The following is a 21,047-nucleotide window of genomic DNA, read 5'->3' on the forward strand; positions in this document are numbered from 1 at the left end:
ACAACCTGTACTTTTCCCTCAGTTTGACCAGCAGATCCTTGCCAAGCCATGCTGGCTTCCTGCCTCCCCTGCCCGCTTTCTTATTCTGAGGGACAGAGAGCTCTTGAGCTGTCAGAAAGACATCCTTAAAGAGTAGCCAGCTTTCCTCCACTCCTTTGTCTCTAAGGACAGCTTCCCAGGGGATTTCGTCCAACAGTACCTTAACAGAGAAGGGGAAAACCCTAAAATTTGCTCTCCCGAAGTTCAGTGTCCTGACTCTATTTTTCATTCATTGCCTTCTTTGCTGTGAGGGTGTTGGAGCACTGAAACAGGCTGCCCAGAGAGGTTGTGGAAACTCCTTCCCTGGAGGTATTCAAAAGCCACCTGGGCACTTTCCTGTGTAACCTACGGTAGGGAACCTGCTTTAGCAGGGAGGTTGGACTTGATGACTTCCAGAGGTCCCTTCCAACCCCTGCAGTTCTGTGATTCTATATTTGGTTTAAGGTTTTAGGGAAGGATGGAAAGGGTCATACAAGAATTTGAGAAAACGTCATGCAAGAATTAATACTAACTCTTATTTTAAATATACCAGGACCAAGAATACTGCAAGACCACACTCTTTCCCCGGCCCACATTCCTCAAGATCACAAACTCAACCAGCACATGGTCACTGCAGCCTAAGCTGCCTCCAATCTTAATGCCTTTAACGATCTCCTCTGCACTGGTGAGCACCAGATCCCGCAGTGCTTCACCTCTGGTTGGCCTGTCAATACTTGAACCAGAATGCAATGTTATCCAGTAGTATTGCTATATTCTAAGCATTATCAGATTATTCAATTTTTCTTCCTTTTGGTTTGTTTTCTTGATTTCATGCCACCTTTCCTCAAAGATTTTAAGAGAAGTTTAAGATGAACTATGGTTGTATTTCATTTGTCTCTGGTCTTTCCAAGGCAGACTCTAGTTTATTGATGGTGTATTTCAATTGTTTACTGTGAATATTTAATTTGAAGAGAAAAAAAATACATTTTACACATTCTATTCCTTGCATGCTATATGGAATTGTAGCTTTTATTATGGAATTCATGAAAGCATGTTCATAAAAGCACTATGTACTACATTAAATCTTTTATTGAGTTGAAAGAGAAACAAAATAAGTGAAATAAGTGCAGGCATGCAATTGCTTCTGAATAAAACAGATAGAATAAAAGCACTATCGGTATGGCCTGGGAAGAGTACAGGGGTGCTATTTGGACATATAGAGAGGGGATCAGAAATGCCAAGGCACAAATGGAACTGAACAGTTTTGGATCCACTTCACTGCTACTCATCCAGCTCATATTTCAACAGCTTATCTATTAGGATCTTAGGTGGGACAGTGTCATAGGCCTTACTGAAGTCCAGGAAAACAACAGTTGTTCTCCTCTCATCTATCAGGCTGGTCACCTCATTATAGAAACTTAGTAGGTTGGTCTGATATGACCTTCCCTTGGTGAATCCAAACTCCTGATGATTTTCTTCTCCTTCATGTGCCTGGAGATTACAAAACTGTAAGATCATTTACACTGAAAAGGATTTCTCACATCATCAAATACATTTCATTAACATTTCAATAGCACTGACAAGTTTAGTCAATCACTAAACCACGTCCATAAGCACTACATCTACAAGTCTTTTAAATATTATCCGGGGATGATGACTCAACTGCTTCCTTGGAGAGCCTGTTCCAATGCTTTACAACCCATCCAGTGAATATTTTTTTCCTAATACCCAACCTACACCTTCCTTTGTGCAACTTATGGCCATTTGCTCTTGTCCTACTGATTTTCCTTGGGAAAAGAGACTGATCACCGCCTCACTACAATCACCTTTGAGGTAGTTAAGGAGAGCAATCATGTCTCCCCTAAGTCTCACTTTCTCTAGGCTAAATAACTCCAGTTCCCTCAGTTGCTGCTCATGAGACTTGCCCTTTAGACATGGCACTGTCTTTGTTGCCACGTTGTTGGAACATGCTCCACTGTCTTGAAATTTTGCTTCTAGTGAGATTCTCAAAACTGAGCATGGTATTCAAGATGTGGCCTTACCAGAGTTGAATACACGGGTGCAATCATCTCCTTAGTCCTGCTAGCCACGCTATTTCTGATACAAGCTAGGATGGTGTTGGCTTTCTTGGTCATCTGAGCACATTGCTATTTCTGCTGCCTATCATGCTGCAAATCCAGGTCCTTTTCCTCCAGGCATTTTTAAAGCCACTCTTCCTCCAGTCTGTAGCATTGCATAGGCTTAGTTGTGACCCTAGTTCAGTATCTGGCTTTTAGCCTTGAACCTCATTCAACTGGCTTTGGCCCATTGGTCCAGCCCATTAAGATCCCTCCGTAGAGCCTTCTTAGCCTCAAGCAGATCAACTGTTTTCTTAACTTCTTGTCGTCTGCAGACTTACTGAGGTTGCGGCTTAATACCCTTATTCACATCATTGCTAAATATACAAAAGAGAAGTGGAGTCAATACTGAGGCCTGGAGAACGCCACTGTGACTGGCCTCCAACTGGATGGTTTCTAGTATTAGCTGTTCCATCACCTACCCAAAGATCAAAGTCAGGCTGACAGGTCTGCAGTTCCCCAGGCCTCCTTCTTGACCTCTGTGACATTTTTTTTCATCCAGTCTTTGTGCACTTCTCCCACTTGCCATGATTGACCCCAAATTGCTGAGTGACTTCACAGCGTCTGCCAACTTGTTCAGGACAAGTGGATGCATTGCATCAGGGCCCATCGATTTATGTATGCCTAGTTTGCTAAAGTATTCCCTGACCTTATCCTATTCCGCCAAAGGTACATCTTCCCTAATCCAGCCTTTCAGCCTGGTATCTGAGACCTTCCAGGAGTCTTGTCATCCTGACGAAGTCTGAGGAAAAAAAAAGGCATTCAATATCTTAGTCTTTTCATCGCCTTATGTAAATAGGTCTGCCATCTCATTCAGCAGAGCCCGTATTTTCCTGTATTTTCCCTAGTTTTCCTTTTGTCACTTGAAGAAGTCCTTCTTCTTGAGCTCGAATTCCAGGAAAAAATCAATTCTATTCCAACCTTAAGTAGCCTTTTTTTTTCTTCTTCTTTTTTTTTTTTTTTTTTTTTTTTTTTTTGGTACAGTTATGTGGCAGGTAAAGCAGAAGACTCTCTCTATTAACTCTGACTATGTCATTCTCTGGGTGCCACTACAGCCTTCTTAATGAAAGGAATATTATGGTTAGATAGTGTAACTCTAACTGCTTATGCATTAATCTGTGGGACTGAGGAGACGTCAGTTCCAGTGTTAACATCCTTGGCCATGTTTTCTTTGGATTTTGGTTTTCTGTGATGCAGAAGAGACATTCCAGATTCACTAATACAGAGGGAATCCAGAAAGGGGAGCTTATGTATGGAAAAGGGAAAGAGGATAACCTTCTATGCTCTGAGGTATCTAATTACAGGTCTTACCATTTTTTTTAATAGGGCTGGTTAAGACTAATTTCTTATTCCAAGCTGAGTTTTCCATTAAAAAAATGTTTTCTCCTTTCTGTTTTCACCTGCCAGTACCCTTTCAGCTAAAGGGGTAAAGCTCTGTGGACTTTTCTGCTCTTTTGCACCAATTATATTAAAATTCATTCTGTTATTTTGCTGCATCAACTTTCTGTGGTGAATTTAGGACATGATGCAGAGTTCAAAGCACAGTTGAAGCATTCAGAAGAGACCTGTGTGTTCTTCCACTAGTTTGCAATTTGCACACAGTACTGTCTTGTTGCGTATCTTCATTATATCAATAAATAATCAGGCTTTGGTCCCGGCTGTGAAAGAATAGTGTTTCACCTGCCAAAATGATGGCAAAGTTCTTGTTCATTCTTAAAATGTGGGCTTTGCAGAATGGATAAATCTGCAGAATGGATAAATGGATACAATGATGATCATAGTCACAAAAGTAATGATAATAAAATGCAAAATTCAAACAAAGGAATATCTATTTTATGAAGTATGCAGTTTCCAAAGGTTGGGTTACAGGTTATTTCTCAGACGCTTTTCAATGCTTTCAAAGATTGGGTGAAGGATAGGAGGAAGATTGTTGTTAATTTGAAAGTATAGATAATTGTAATGATGGTTAAACTTAGAAATAATGTCTCACTCTCTGAAACTTTTGTTATTAATTTAGTAAAATGCATTTGTGCCAAATTCTTATATCCGACTCGGATATTGAAATCTACTGTCAAATAGGACTGTTGAAATCACTGCTAGAACATATTGTCAATTCACAATCAAATAGTATTTTGAAAAGATGATAACTCAGAATGCTAATTACACAAAGATATCGAAAGAAGGCATTTTTGTGAACTGAGGACTGCATTCCAGCATTTAATGTTCTGGATATTTTCTTTTGCCAACAGCCAGAGTGAATTACCAAATAAGACTGAAATTAATAGAGTTTCTCTGCAGATCTACTTGTATAACAGATGAGTTTGGAATCTAGTCTGCTGAGGCTACTTTTGAGCAAAAAAATACAATTAACAAACTCCTGTTTTCTCTGAAAGAAAATTTACCAGTGCCATTGAGATTGTGCAGCTCCTCATCGGACATGCAGCTATGAAAAATGACTTGAATATAGTGAAATGTAGTATGCGTTATTTGAGGAAAAACTTTCGATTAACCTCCAGAAAATTTCTTTTTGTCTTGAGGCAAGGCAATTTTGTTCATGCAGGGTCAGTAAACAGTCACATGTAAGATATTTCTTGTTCTTGCCTAAAGATTTTCAAACAAACCAACTTCACAAATAAGGTCAAAGCTTGAACTGTGTTTGCATTAATGGTGAGACCATGTTAAGGTCTGGGGAATTTACAGCTTCTAGAACACATGTTAAAGCATCTGGCTAGTGAAACCTGATTCGAGAACAGTATATGAATATTGCAAGTGAGAATATTGCAAGAGACTTGTACCTAGCCCTCTGAAGTAGAACCATAGAATCCTAGAACTGTTTGGGTTGAAAGGGACCTTAAAGGCCATATAGTTGCAATTGGCAGGAATGCTACCCTGCATCAGTTTGCCCAAATCTCCATTCAGCTTGATCTTGAACATCCTCATGGTAAAGATTTTTTTCTAAAATCTAATCGAAGTCTACCCTATTTCAGTTCAAAACCATTACTGCTTGTTTTATTGTTACTCTCTGAACAAGCTCCTTCAATCTTTCCTGCAAGTACTTTCCCTTAAATACTGGAAAGCCACTATAGCGGCTCCATTCTCTTTTCTAGGCTAAATAGCCCCAAATATCTCATCTTCTCTTCATAGGAGAGGTGCTTTTCTGGCACCTGGCATTAGATCACTGTTACTAGTATCATATTCCTTTGGATGGAATTAGTCCAGTCCTTTATCTCTCCTTTAGTTTTATGGGGCTATAGAGATACAATTTTTAAGGACCCCTATTTCTAAGATGTGCATATAAATCAATGAGTACAGAAAAAGGAGACAAGGAGTACTTTGTTGTGGAAAAGTAATTAAATTTCATTTCTGGCCTCCCATTAGACATGCCCACTTTGTAGAATATAAAACACAAGCTATTACCAAAAAAAGCCAATTCTGTGATTATCTATGTGCTTATGAAAGTCCGTATTAGGGAAAGAAGTGTGTATTAAAGCACTGTTTTCTATTTCATTGCTTAGATTCTAATGATGGTGAACAATCTCATATTGCTTCCTGAAATCCTGAATGCTACTGGAGTAACTTGATGTGATGCAATAATTTTCCTCATTAATTATTCTTCTCTACTTGTCATTTTATTCTTCATTTTTGGAAAGGGAAAGAGAGTGAAAATTTACTCTTTATTAGATATTTTGGAAGAACTGCAGAGTGTTTGTCTTCTGTAAGAAAATCAGGTAAGTTAAAAATCGAAGGCCAAGGAGTTAAACATTTGAGTATGGAAATGCCAGAGTTCTTTGCCCACGTTAGCTATCTAAATTTTCACTATGAAATGACACAGATTCCTCTGTGCAGTACCTGAACATGTTGCAAAGATGTGGTTTGTTCAGCCTCTTCCTCCAGTGCATCTTCTCTCCAAAATTTCCTCTTAAGTTTTTCTCTTAATTCAGACAAGCTTGTTTAACTTTTCTGAGCTATGCACTCCTTGAATGTAATGCCAAAAGAAAACTCTCACTTATCAGATCCTTCTGATTTGATTTCAAATATAGTATGCAAATTACTGCTGCGTAATCTTTGATTTAATATACATATTGGCTTGACACAAATTACATCTCCAGGACAAAAAGACTCATGTTGATTCATTTGATTAATGCATACCACAAGAATAAAAGCAGGGGTTGTAAATGTAAATATATCACGTCTTCATTCTGTACAAAATTGTGCATGTTTGTTGCTCAGTTACTGATTCACTTTTCACCTGCTCAAAATGTGCTTGTATGTAGTATTTAGCCTGACCATGAGAGCATTCTTTAAAAGCTTAAGAAATAACATAGCCATAATTTGATGTCTGAATAATGGAGAAATTTGCCACAGGATTTCCACATTTGTGAGTGATATCCATGCTGAATTCCTCACCGTATTTTATTTTTAATGTCTATCTTCTATCTGAAGTCAACATTTCACTAACTAATTTGGTTAACAGTATTTTTTGTTAATGTGCATTTTATTTTCTGTCTAACATTGTGTCATTTTCTCCTGAGTTTTGTGTTCCGTATGTGTTACTAATAAAGTGTCAGAGGACAGTGTATTCTTCCCTCTTTACAAAGTTCTTCTTTTTACCCTTTCCTATAGCATTCATTGTGGGAGGGTAAAATCTTAGATCCAAGCCTTCTACATTTCTATTCCTAAGGTCCGTGGTTCAAAAATGCTTAATTCTTTTGTTCAAAAAGAAGGAATTTAATAGAAAGAAGAGCGCAGTATTGCAGAGTTAAACTTCACAGATGGATTGAAAAGTTGCAAAAGAACGGGAGGAGGATGTGAGAAAGAGCAGTTGTTCATAATGCTAGGATTATGTAGAAGATTTTAGAAAAGAAAAACACTGGGTTTTTGGTTCTTTTCAGTTTCTTCTGTTTAATGGTTCAAATCCTTTCTTTTTTTTTTTTTTTTTTTTTCTCTTCCTGAAGGATTCAATTCAGTATTTTTTTCTTCACACTTCACCTTCCACCCACCTTATACAGTAATAGAGAGATTTTATAGCTAATTAGATGTGTTCACTAGAAATTTTTTATTAAAATAATGAGTAGGTATTTAAGGCTTCTTTATTTTTCTTATAAGAAGATGTTATGTATTAGCTTTTTGTATTGAACTCTTGATATTGCATAGTCTGTTTTCTTTTTTTTTTTTTTTTTTTTTTGTCACTTTGCTAGTGATCTCTCAAATGTATGACTGAATAGGCAAGATCAACATTGATATTGAATTGGCTGTCATGTCAGAGCATCTAAAAGAGGTTTTTCAACTCATATCTCCTGATAAGGAAAATCCTGTTTTTCCTTTCCAGTGTGCAGCTAATGGGAATACTCTTTGGTAGGGCTTCCTTGTGCAATTGCATACATTGGATTATGTCCTTCTGCAATTAGAGGTAAATGATGCAGCTTCTTGAAAGATCACAAAATGGGCTAAGCAACTCTCTCTGCTTTAACCAATTTTCTATTGCTACATCAAGTATCTTAGAAAAAGATTTTGAGATGCTGTTGGAGTCTTTCTTGAGTATGCTGACAACTTCAGTTGCTCTCTGAGACTTCATGAGCGGAAATGTTTTAGTAGGCTCATTTTTTGATTGGCCACTTTTTCCTCCTTGCTCACTTACAGGTCACTGTGCTATGTAAGGCAGTTCACAATTAGGCACTAACAGAAGCTGGGATATTTGTTTTAGGTAACTTTATTCATTTTTTATTCTCAAGCCTATTCTGCTGACAAACTTTAGAAGTTGTACACATTTTCACTTGTAAAGAGCATACTGATCTCTCTATGAATACTGAAGCCAAGAGTGAATTTAACTGTTCTGTACCTTTCTTAGCAACTTGCTCTCTTAATAACTTCTTTTTACAGAATCACAGAATTCTTAAAGTTTTAACTTTTTCTTTCATATATTGATGTTATTTCTCCCACCATCTTACTGAGAAACTTTCTGCTTTTGATATGCTTGAAATTATTTTCCAATTTATCTGTGTACCTTTGTTCATCACTTTGTGACCTAATTTGTCTTTGTGGTTCTGCATTTAATTTGTTGGAGTTCTACTTCCTTCCCATTTCTTTATTTAAACACAAATGCTACTTTCTTTTTCAGTTCTTCTCTGATTTCAGAAATAAAAGAAAAAAATTATCCCATCGTTTCAATATAGTTACTCTGAGTTTGTGTGTCTTTCTGCAGTCTGGCTATACTTTACTGAGTGAGCTACATTGTTAATGAACTTGCTATTATATGTAGTTATTCTTCTTAGATATCTCTAAGCATTTTTTAATTAAAAAAAAAAAAAAGAAAACTTTTTTTTTCTTATTTTTTTCTTAATAAGGATTTTGCATAAGAATATTATTGGGGGGGGGAGAATGGCGAGGCCAGACTGTTTTCAGTGGTGAATGGAGACAGGACAAGGGGAAACGGCTGGAAACTGCAGCATAGGAAGTTCCGCACAAACATGCGCAAGAACTTCTGGGCTCCCCAGTACAAAAAAGACAGGGATCTCTTGGAAAGAGTCCAGCAGAGGGCCACGAAGATGGTGAAGGGCCTGGAGCATCTCTCCTATGAAGAAAATCTGAGTGAACTGGGTCTGTTCAGCCTTGAGAAAAGGAGACTGAGAGGGGACCTGATCCAGGTCTATAAATATCTAAGGTGTGGGGGGCAGAATGGCGAGGCCAGACTGTTTTCAGTGGTGAGTGGAGACAGGACAAGGGGAAATGGCTGGAAACTGCAGCATAGGAAGTTCCGCACAAACATGCGCAAGAACTTCTTTATGGTGAGGGTGACAGAGCACTGGAACAGGCTGCCCAGGGAGGTGGTGGAGTCTCCTTCTCTGGAGATGTTCAAGACCTGCCTGGATGCCTACCTGTGCGACCTACTGTAGGGAACCTACTTTGGCAGGGGGGTTGGACTCGATCTCTGGAGGTCCCTTCCAACCCCTACAATTCTGTGATTCTGTGATGCTTTACAGTGAGGGTGACGGAGCACTGGAACAGGCTGCCCAGGGAGGTGGTGGAGTCTCCTTCTCTGGAGATGTTCAAGACCTGCCTGGATGCCTACCTGTGCGACCTGGTGCAGGGAACCTGCTTTGGCAGGGGGGTTGGACTCGATGATCTCTGGAGATCCCTTCCAACCCCTACAATTCTGTAATTCTGTGATATTAGTGGTTGTTAGGCATTCTGTAGTACCCTGATGATCCATGTATGGGATTCTTTGCTTGAAACCAAGTTATGTCCCTTGTGGTCTCTCAGACTAGCTACTCTGATAAGGCCATGTGTGGTAAAGTGACTGCATCATGTCACTTTAGATACCTGTTGCCATTCTCTTCACCTTCTGCTCATTCCAGCACCCCCTAATTTTTTGGTAAGTGCAGCAATTTGCACTAGGCACTTTAATGCCTAGTAATGCCCTTTCAGTAATATCCTTCCTTATTTAAGCAAGCAATTCTGACTCTTATTTGCTTATATTTATATCAAAGTTGTATGTTAAATATGACTTTCAATGTACAGTGTCATATTCCTGAAAATACACTTTGCTATTATGTTTCTTATGCCTTTCTATGAATATAAAAAATTGCATATTTTCAACATGTTTTCAAGATATTTCTTGTATTTATTTTTGTAACTGATTCCCTGTACATAATTTTAAACCAGATATTGTGGCTCATATGATATTGTTTCAACAATTTAACATTTTAGAGAAAATCCCATGCTTAACTGGGAATATGTTTATAGGTTTAGTTACTTTCTGCTTAAACTTTACACACTTACATCTGCTTCTCTTTCTAGGACATGCCATTCATGACATTCTCTAAAGGGAACTTTATCCCCATCTTTTGTACCCATCTGCACTTGTCAGTTTTCTTCAAATCTTTAGCTTAAAATTTCTGCTAGAGGGTGGAGATCACATAATTGAACCTTACATACCAGAAGAATCTAGCATTTCAAATGTGAGAAAAGATTTATGCCACGAGGGGCTCTGAAGAGTTTTATTTTGGTGTAAGAAAGGTCTACTTCTGTTAATCAGCCTGTTCCTTAATTGACTAAGCTGAAATAAATCTTTCTTAAAATAAAGCATGACCTTTTAGCACTGCATAATTATATGAAATTGAACTCGTTCCCGAAGTCATATGGGTAAAATTTTGCCCTGGAGGTGAGCCTAAAGTTACAATGAGGTTTAAACTCAAATTAGTTCCTTTTCTCTCCTAAGGGGTGATGTTGGAAGAAAATGTTAAAAAAATGGAAGTGGATCATTATACCCAAACAGGAAAGGGCAGGAAAAAGGGAATATGTTAAAATGCTTTCTTTTTTTAACTGCAGATTTTGCATATATTATCAGATCATTGTTTCTGTATGCACATAACTTGTTCTCTAAGAATGTATTTCGTATCATATCTCTGTTTAATTTCATATGAAATAAAGGGCATATTTCACGCTGAGTTCTGTGACAATGGTCTCAGTCTTTACATCTCTGTAATTCCCAGGAAGTCACTGTCTGATTCTAACTATATGAATTCCTGACTATCTGAAATCTATGTCAGTCTAGAAAATCTAAGTATGACCCCAAGAATGCATTTGTTTTTCTAAATACCTTAGGTGCATTATTATTATTATTATTATTATTATTATTATTATTATTATTATTATTATTATTATTATTATTTTGTAAGTTATTTGTGCAAACAAATCTGATTCTCATAAACTTTCTCGCACTATTTCAGGATAAAGCAGGAATGGAATTTCATACTGGAATGCCGGAAGAAAAGCATTCCCCAATCAAAATACCTCAAGAATGGCTTTGTAGATATTGATGAGAAAATCTTGGACACATGTGGAAAAACTCCTCAGCTACAGAAGAGGCTTAGTCTGTCAGATGAAACAAATAAGGAGAGAAACAAATTTATTTTTCATCTTTCGGGAGAACAGTGGATGGTAAATATAATGGCAAGCATACTTCTTTGTTAGGGAGTTTAAGTAGCTTGACACTGTAACTTTTAATGCTTCCAAATGTTTCTTCATTGCCTATGCATGTTATAATGATACTATGTTAGGACTGACAAAAATGTTTCCTATGCCACACTGCACTAGAGGTTTAGCTTTCAAATATACTTATTTTAATTTTTCTGCTGATATATGATGTCTAGTCCTCTCAAAATTGTGGGAGCGAGCAGTCACATTACAATAAGGTATTTTTCTCTGTAATTTCCTAGTGAATGGAAGGAGGTGAAAATAATATTCACCTTTGAATTGTTTTTGTCTTCTACTAGTTGGAAATCTTTTTTCTTGCTCTAATGCTATAACATTTTTTTTTCAAGCTGTGTTCTAATCAAAACTAATGTTAGAGTTGCTAAGGATGTGACTGAAATTTACTTAGAATACATACTACTTTATTAAGGAGACAGTAAAATTAGAAATTTGATTTTTCTTGAGTTTATAATTCCGAGATAATTATTCTCAATTTTTCATTATGAAAATTGCAAATTAAAAAGTCAAACAGCAAGGCCAGTAAATGCTATGGAAGCAATTGTTTTGGTTGACCTGAAATACTACTTTGTCCCAAACTTGGATACAGAGGTATAGTCTTCGGTTCCTTTCTGATTCCAGTTGTCTTCTGAACAAACAAAAAAAAATAAAAATTCTAGTTCCCATCTAGCTCTAGTAGAGAACATTTCTTCATGTGATCGCAGTCATTCAAATGATGAGATTAGTTGCTGCAGAACTGTCATGTCTTAGGTGTCAAGATCTTGGATACATACAGTGATGTTAAAGCTGTGTAGTTTCATATTATACACTTAACTACAAATATCTACATCACATCAAGGAGTGGAAAGCTGCTAAAAGCTTTCTCTTACTTGCTTGCTTTTACCAAATAGGTAACATTTTACTCTGTCATATCAAACATGACTTACATTAGGAGGCAAAAAACAAATGCATGTATTTTAATGTTTTTCATGGCATTCTAGTATGATTTGTCCTGTTATAAGATTATGTAACTTATGATTATTGTTATTATTTGCCCAAATTAAAGACAGACAATTAAAAAGACAGCCCAAATTAAAGAATCAGACACAGCTTCTTTTTCTCTATGAGTCTATTAAAAGAAAGTACAGGTATGGAAAATTATTTTGCAGACTATGCAACCAAAGCTGTACTGGTTGAAAATTTCTATGTAAAAATGCCTGTAAACATGTCAAAATTTTTGACAAATAGCCTGTATTTTATTTAGCCAGGAGTGGTGATATCAATGACATTCTAGTTTCTGTTACAGATTTTGCACATAAATTAATCACTGACTAAGTTTCCGACAGTTAAGCACTCAAACAGTAGAACTTATCAAAAGTGGGTTTGCCTATGTAGACTTGCAAGCATATAAAAGTTTGGCTTCCCATTGAGTAATCTACTAATTTGGCAGTGTTAAACAGAAAAGCTGTGCTAGGTGTCCATTCAGGAATTAACTGTTGAATCCTCTTTCTCCCTCTTTTTTAACTAGTAAGTATTTCTATTCTATTTCTACTTTTACCAATGAAACAGTGATATCTCCTTCTGGTAGTAGACATATCAAACTGTATATTATTGCTCTGACTTACAGACATAATTATGGGAACTGGTTTTCTTCTGGGATGTACCAATTTTCTTTCTGAATGCTGTAAAATTATGTCTCACAGAACAATAATTGCCCGCAATAGGGATTTTACAAGAAGAAAGTAGCTTTGCTGTATCTTCATAAGGTCCCCAAGTAAAGTCTCTCTGAAAACTTCAGTGGCAAATGGAAAGAGCACACAAACAACCAAATGGAGTTATTTTTTATGTCAAATTTCACTGTTAAACTAGAATAGTCGCTTTTACTGGATATTCATTAGTATTCATTTTTTTTTTCTATGAGGGCTACTCCAAATGTAGTGCTTCCTGTTTCGTTGTGTTGGCCAATGACGTCAGAAGCAGATGGTGGTATTGCATTAGAGGTTGAATCTTCTCACCAGTATTCCGTTACATTTGTTATTGTGTGACAGATGGCAGCAGAAGAGCAATCTGACACAGTAGTGTCTGACATAGAAGTGTGTATGAAGCAAAGGTGTGGAACTGAATTCCTTCATGATTAAAAAAATTGTATCCACTGACAATCAGTGATGCTTGCTAATTATTGGAGACCAAACAGTGGATGTAGCAAAATGAGGCAGTGGGTTGTATATTTCGGAAGGGAATGCAAAAGATAAGCTATGTTCAGAATGGCCATGCACACCTGTACGCCATGAAATGAAGTGTCACAATCAGGTCATCCATGCAAACTGATGGACTATGACCGGGAAACTATATGGAGCTATATATTGGCTTTAGTGCAATGGAAATACTGGTGGCAACATTGGAATATTGAAATTTTGTGCTAGGTGGGTCCCACAAATGCTCACTCAGGAAGAGAAAGAACACTGTGTACAAGTTTGTCAGGACATCTTGAACCAGTATGAGGCTGAAGGAGACAATTTCTGGGGTCATAACACTACTGCTGAGGAATCACGGTGTTATCACTGTGAGCCAGTGTCAAAACAGCCGGAGTGTGGATTCTCCATAAAAAGTTCAAGATTCACATTTAAGTGGATAAAGTGATGTGCACTGTGTTTTGGAATAGGAAAGGTGTGATCATTCTTGATTTTCTGAAACCTGGACAAACTATAATGCTGATCACTACATTGCTACACTGACTAAACTGAAGGCTCATGCTCCAGAGAAGAAGATAGCCTTTATTTTGCAGCATGATAACACCAGGTCCCATATCAGTCTGGAGACCATAGAGCACCTTTCCAATTCTTGGCAGGACTGTCCTACCACATCTACTGTATTGTTTAGATTTAGTACCTTCTGACTTTCATCTGTTTAGGCTGATGAAAGTTGGAATGGGGAAATATTTTTCTAGCAACAATGATGGAATAGCAGCTGTGAAATGGTGGGTCACTTCTGCTGGAGCAGATTTTTCCAAGTGTGGCATGGAGGCCACATGTTCATTGCTGGCAAAAATGTTGAAAAACAGTGTTTTATAGCTGAGAATTTGTTCTATCAAATTGTGTCATCATGCTCTTTGTATCCATTGTAGTTTCCATGGAAATAAATAGGAGGCATTACTTTCACCTATGGATGGTGAAAATGTTACAACAAAGCTGCTACTTACTGTCTCATGCTTTAGGTTTATACAGTGTAGCTGTGGCTTAGTGATTCACCACTGTTGAGTACAAGCTCAGTAATGGGTACAAATATTTTGAAATAATCTGGAGAGTGGTCTGAAGAAAATCGTCTTGGATCTCCTTTGGAGAGGCTTAGGAGGAATTCAGAGTAAATCACACAACTTGAATTCTTAAGGGGAATTCTGTCCTTCCACCTATGTCCCACTCCTTAAATGTCATGGAAATGATACTGCATTTTAATTATGTGAAGTCCTGCTGTTCATTTAAATTATAAAGTAATTATTTTATCATCTCTGAGACAATTATTCATACAATGAATATTAAGTTAAATAAGTTGGCACAGACATTTAGATAAATAGAGTAGGACTCGATTTTACAGTATATGATTGTAAAGAAATGTATTCTATATATGCAGATCCACATTTCCTTGTGGAACAAATTCTTAATAATTATGTTTCACTTTTAGGCTAATTTGAGCCAGCTGATGTCTCAGGTCAATATAGTTTTATTATAAGAGTATGGCTGCACTGGAAATTTTCTAAGCAAAAATAGTATAAACAATACCAATATCAAACCTTTACCGCTGTGTAATTTAGACTCAGTAAGTCTCTCTGAATCTTAGAGTAAATTGACTAATAGTTTGGCACTGCCTCTTCAGAATGGGTAGATTTTCGCTAGGAATTGTGGTTGATAACTACAGTAATGAAATAGCTTTACCTTTGTCACAGCTCCACCTTGAAGAGTCTCTGTGACAGCACCCATAAGGTTCAATGACCCTTAGCTTCTTTTCAGTATACCAACCTAATGTTTATGTCTCAAGTGTCTACATCCCTGTGTGTACCTTGGCAAGATGGGGGCAGTGATTAATTAGTACTTATATTTAAGTGCTGATACAAGAAAGTAACAAAGAAAAGATTTTAAAATAATCAACAGGCTTGTCCTATAATTCGATACTATGAATGAAGTCAGATAGGCTTTTCTCTTCTCTTTCCTGTTGTGCTTACAACAGCCTCGAGACATGTCATTATGAGAAAAGTATACTGTTCTACAAGTAACTCAAGATTGCAAAAGTATGTTTCAGAAACATTTCTTATTTTTCTAACAGTTTTTCAGGCAAATCCACCATAGAGAGGAGCTCTTTAGGGATTTTGGACTCTTGAACTGTACGTTTTAATTATTTGCATAGGAGAAAACAATGGAGAGTTAATGAAACACTAAATTGAGATCCTTTGTGTGTAAGCATATATCTACTGAATTAAACTATTTCTTCAGAAAAACAGCACTGCCACTATAGCTGAATGAAAACTAGAAAATAACGCCATGAATATTCATGAATTTTTCAGTTAATTTGACTCTATTATTTCCCATCTGAGTGTTTGCTTTCTGCTCCTAACTAATGAATATTTATTCGTTAGTGGATAAATAAATTTAAAATCATTTTCAGAAAATGCTCAGGAAAAGCAATTTTTTGAATTTTTTATCTTCGTGTAGGCAAATAAATTAGATGTTCATTCAAATACAGAGCAGAACTGCACTTGGCTATTCTGCTTTTCCTCAAAAGATAATCTGGATCCAATAGATTTAAACAACTAAAATACGTGCAAAAACAGATGATTGAGTGATTGAAAATTCTTTACTAGTCAATTGTGGCCTTCCTCATATGATTTTTTCTCACAAAATGGCAGCAGATTAATTCTTTCATTTATACTTTCTCTGCCAGTGTTATCATCTGACTTGCACTCTCTTTTCACTGGGAACAGATAATTTCCACTGGTTACTTTCAGCTATTAGTGACAGTGATGTATTTACCATAGAGATTGAGTAGAATCAGTGCACAGAATGGACAGACAAAATGTCTCCGTTTTCTCAATTCCAGAGAAAATTTCCCTCTTGATTTTACAAAATGCCTAATCCAGTTTTTGGTCCAAAGATCCGAAGACGCTAAGAAATGAGACAGATCTGCACTCAAAGTTTTGTTTTGGTCAATGATAGGTCAGATGACAGGGCTAGAAATAGAAAAGGAAAGTAAACTTTTCAGACCTGAAAAATTCAATCACGGTTTTAATTCAGACTCATATCTAGCAGGTAAATTCTCTCTTATTTGGAAGCAGTAAAATCAGCAATGTTATTACATTTGCTTTTTATTTTCTTTTAACACCGTTTTTCTTTTTTTCCAAATGAAAGTACTTGTAGACATTGTTTTGCTGTTAAAATGAAATCCTGGCTATCATCCAACTGTCAGTCTTAGAGGAGTAATTTATCAGTAGGCTGCCAGCTTTAGCATGGCAACAGAGGACTACAAAAGAGTACAGTGAAATTAGAGAGTAAAGCAGACATAAAACTGCAAATTGCAGTGCTCAACCTATCTAATTTGTAAATGAAGTAAAATATCACATCAATTTATGCTTCATTAACGCTGTCAAATGTGTAGTAAGATTGAGAATGCTAAAGAAAAGCACATTATAGCAAAAGGATTTGTAAAATTACATTTGCAAAATGTAAATATCACAGAATTGTAGGGTTGGAAGAGACATCTAGAGATTATCTAGTTCAAGACCCTGCTAAAACAGATCCCCTACAGAAGATTGTGTGAGTGGGTATCCAGGCAAATCTTGAGTATCTCTAGAGAAGGATACTTCACAATATCTCTATGCAGCCTGTTCCAGTGCTTCATCACTCTGACCGTAAAGAAATCCTTTCTTGAAAATTATATAAATAAATAATTTAAAGACAGAAAATAAGTCTGGACAACTAGTAGAATAATGGGATCCAGTTCCATTCCTTGAGTGCTATGCCTGAGTTTATGTTAATAGTTACACAAGAATATCCTGACACTATTTAAACAATGAGTAATAACGATATTTTTTCTTTAAGCATTTTTTTTATTAATCATCAACTTTAAAATATTTTGGCTGTAATTTTTTTCTGAAGTCATGAAGAAGCTGGGCAGTTTAACTTTTATTTGAGAGTGATTTCTTTTTTTTAATGTCTTTCAAATGTATTAAGAAATCTGCGGGATAACCCCTTCATTCCCGGAGAACACATTTATTTGCTTCACAAGAGCAAGTGTTCCCCATCGCTTCATGATGCATCTGACAGTTAGGAGCTGAAGAGATTTTGTTTTGATAACAAGGGAAAAAGAATCGTACACCAGTGGAATAAACCAAGACAAACCTGGACTATGGCGTAACAGTAGAAATGTAGAGTTGCAAATCATGTCTGTTTCACAGAGATGTTTTTCTGTCTTGTATTAATGTTGTGCATTTATATTCTTAATGAACTGGTGTTCTTGCTTACAGTAGCACCTGTGATACTCCAGATAAGTACTATTTCCTATGTGATGCATTTTCAGTTCTGTGGAGGTGGGAAAAACAATACTAACTAAATTTACTGTTGGTATTTATTTATTTTTTTTATTTTGCTGTAGAAAAAAATGTGCAGACTGGTGTGATGTAGTAACTCACACCAGAAAGATGGAGAGATTTCTCATTACTAGCCTTAAGGCATTTCAGGCATTTTATTTTAGCTGCCAGAAACAGATATATATAGAGGATGGATCATAATGAAATTAGATGTAGTGGGTAAATGAAGAAAGAAATGAAATAATCCATATCAAACATCAAAGGAAAGGTAGTAAGGCAGAACTGCATGTTTAGACTACATGTCTGCATGTGTAAATTTGAAAAGCACTGACATTTAAGATAGAAATAACTAAACTAAAAGCAAATTGTGATCAACAGTCAAGTATAGCTTTGATTAATTAGAAGTTTTAATTTAGATACAAGTTAAGGAGCAGTCTCCCAAATCCAGAGTTAAAAAACAAAGCAAATGAAAAATTTGAAGTGTATCACCCTACTTAATGTCTTGGGGGATCTATGAGTCTTAGAAGAAAATAAACCTTGTAGAATTCTTCATACACAGCAAACAATATTGTAAGATATAAAATAATTAAAGACTGTAACTATTACTTCTCTTCTAATGTAATAAAGTCGGGAATAGCATCTCATTCAAATTATTTATTCCAGATATAAACTGGTAAATTATGTGCTGGTTTACAAAGCTGAGTTTAAATGATCTAACCATCAGTTCTATGAATTGATTTTTATCTGATCCAAGTTTAATCAATTTGGTGACATAATTCAAAGATATGTACATCTGAACTGAATAATAAGTAAGTTAAATAAATGTTAAATAAAACTTTTTTTTTTTTTTTTTTAAGAATTAAGGGCTTTAAAAACCTTGGTTTGTGTAATTGTAATAGACAGGAGATTCTGGACCAGTAAAATATTGCATGAAAAGTACTCATAAGCAAGCTTAATTTCTGTGTATTTGAAATAATCCTAGAAATTTTAAAGAAAAAATATTTTGTATGACTAAAATAAGAACTAAATGCAATTATGGACTGATATAAATGCTGAATATTTTTATTCTTCTTAAAAGAAAAAAAAAATAGAGCAAAATACCACAAACTGCTGAAATGACTTTGGATTTTTTTTCACTGATTTTAAATACAATTTTCCAAAAGCAATATGTACATATTGTATCTGAAACACTTTTGTTCCTTTGACCATGTTTCATCTTGGCACACAAATTTTTGTTTTGGTGGCAAAAGCCACTTAGATATTCCCCACACACCTGCTTTTCTGTTCTTGTGATGCATTTGACTGTATCTTGATATGTGAATTAAAGCACAAAAATGTGTTTTAGAAAAATCCTCAAGCTGGGAAGAGGAGATAATATGAGAAAGACCAAGCATGTGAGTGCTTCAGATAGGTATCAATTTTAGAGCAAAATGATTGCATCAGCAGTAAAAAAAAAAAAAAGACTATATGCTCACAGACAACTGCAGTGCTTCAAATGAAATCAGGTCCTGTGAGGATTTGGCAAACTGCTGCTCATCAAGTACTTGTCTTACATCAAGACAAGTAAGGCGAAGTGTTGAGGTTTGGCCATAAAAGCTCTTTCCATCCTATTTAGAAACATGGTTGAACAAAATTCTATCTTCATTTCTATTTATACAATTTTATTTAATTTGCAGGAATTCCCAGAGTCTCTGAAAGATCATACCTATCTGAAAGAATGGCATGTAAGCAATACACTGATTCAAACAATTCCAGACTATATTGCTTTGTTTCAAGATTTGAGAGTTCTGGAGTTATCAAAAAATCAAATCAACCACCTCCCAGTGGAAATTGGTATGTTGGTTCAAACTATTCAGTTATTTATATGTGTTCTATCTAATTAACTTCAGGAAAATGAGTATTCATGGATGTTCTTATGAATTTAATGATAATCGCACTTTTTTGTTGTTGTTTGTTTGTTTGCTTGTTTTTGTTTCCAGTGAACAATGGTATCTACGTTTTTCTAGTTAGCAGGTTAAAGCTGCAGTTGATTAATTGGATGGGTTTAGTAAGGCACAAACATTGGAAAACTATTGCAATTTTGCTATCTGACTACAGAAAAACTATAGCTTGTATTTGAATATATAGAGAATAGGTGGTGTTTCATGTTCCTTACAGGCTGGACAGGTAGAAAAAGGCAAGATTATACTAATCATACCTCTGAGAATTGAGAAAACTATGTACATTTAGGGGTTTGGGGGCTCTTGAGAGTCAAATTCATGCAGCAAGTGTACTAAGTCTTTACTTATTTTTAAATGTGGTAGTCCTAAACTTTTCCCCATGACTTATGCTAACACTGTGAGTTAGTATATTTCAAATAATGAATAGAGACTAAAACCTTTTTCTCTATAAGTTATCATATGTTTATTTGGAAAAACAAAACAAAACAAAATAAAACAGGAAGAAAGGGAGAAGGCCTCCTGAAACACAGAAACCAGTGATAGGATTTGTCAGGTAGAGTTAATGATTATTTATTTATTTATTAACATTTCCTTTTACACATAAAATTTCCCACTGACATTAAGATACACTTTAAAGTTTCAACCTGGCAACTAAATACTGTAACAAATCATAAGAAAAAAAAAAACAAAAAAAAAACCAGGAAATAATGGACATAAACAATAACTGTTTTGTAATCACAGAACTCAGATGAGTCAGTTGAGTGTAATGGACTAACACCTTTCACTAGGCAGTAAAGATGAAAAAGAAAAAAAAATCTGTTCCAGAGACTTTACAACCTTAAAATTAATGTTTTAATGTTTCAGATTCTCTGAGTAGCTATCACTATTATTTCAATTGCATTTAAATGGTGGGAATTCTGCTCTTCAGTAGTTTTTGTGCTATTTCTATTCATCTAATTCCTCTCTGATTTATGCTAATCTGTGAAGAGTAAGCCCAAGATGTTACTTGCATTATTTCAGTACTTTTGTTGCTGTTAAAAATAAAAAAAAATTAAAAAATCAGGAAAGGCCAGTGAGTATTAAAAACTGTTTAATTTGCTTGCTTCAGACACAGTGTTATAGCATTTACCACTCTAATCTTAACAGTGAACTCTTGTTCTGACTTTTTTCCCCACGATTCACGAGATGAGAGCATGGCTGTTACTAGACCCTCAGCAAGAGAAGGGTCTGAGTTTGAAATCTGTGTTTTCTTGAAACATCACATCAATTTATGCAAAATTATTACTAGATAGAACACATTTGTTAAATTTTAAAAGCCATATATTCAGTAGTTCAACATCACAGCAGCAATATCAGTTTTTCAGATGAAGACCCAGATTCATAGATGAAGTTTAAAAATAAATAATACAAAGAAGCTAATCCTGGACT

At 35.8% G+C, this 21,047-nt stretch overlaps 1 protein-coding gene across 3 annotated transcripts in view; it reads left to right on the top strand.

The window, feature by feature from the left end:
- Positions 1-21,047, top strand: part of LRRC2 (leucine rich repeat containing 2) — an 80,549-nt gene that overhangs the window by 11,582 nt on the left and 47,920 nt on the right. For all 3 annotated transcript variants that reach the window (XM_048932191.1, XM_048932192.1, XM_048932190.1), the window contains 2 exons: positions 10,865-11,075; positions 19,356-19,512. In XM_048932191.1, coding sequence (XP_048788148.1) covers positions 10,865-11,075; positions 19,356-19,512 — 368 coding nt within the window. The remainder of the gene's footprint in view (positions 1-10,864; positions 11,076-19,355; positions 19,513-21,047) is intronic.

This window comes from Lagopus muta, chromosome Z (genome assembly GCF_023343835.1).
Source record: "Lagopus muta isolate bLagMut1 chromosome Z, bLagMut1 primary, whole genome shotgun sequence".
NCBI lineage: Eukaryota > Metazoa > Chordata > Aves > Galliformes > Phasianidae > Lagopus > Lagopus muta.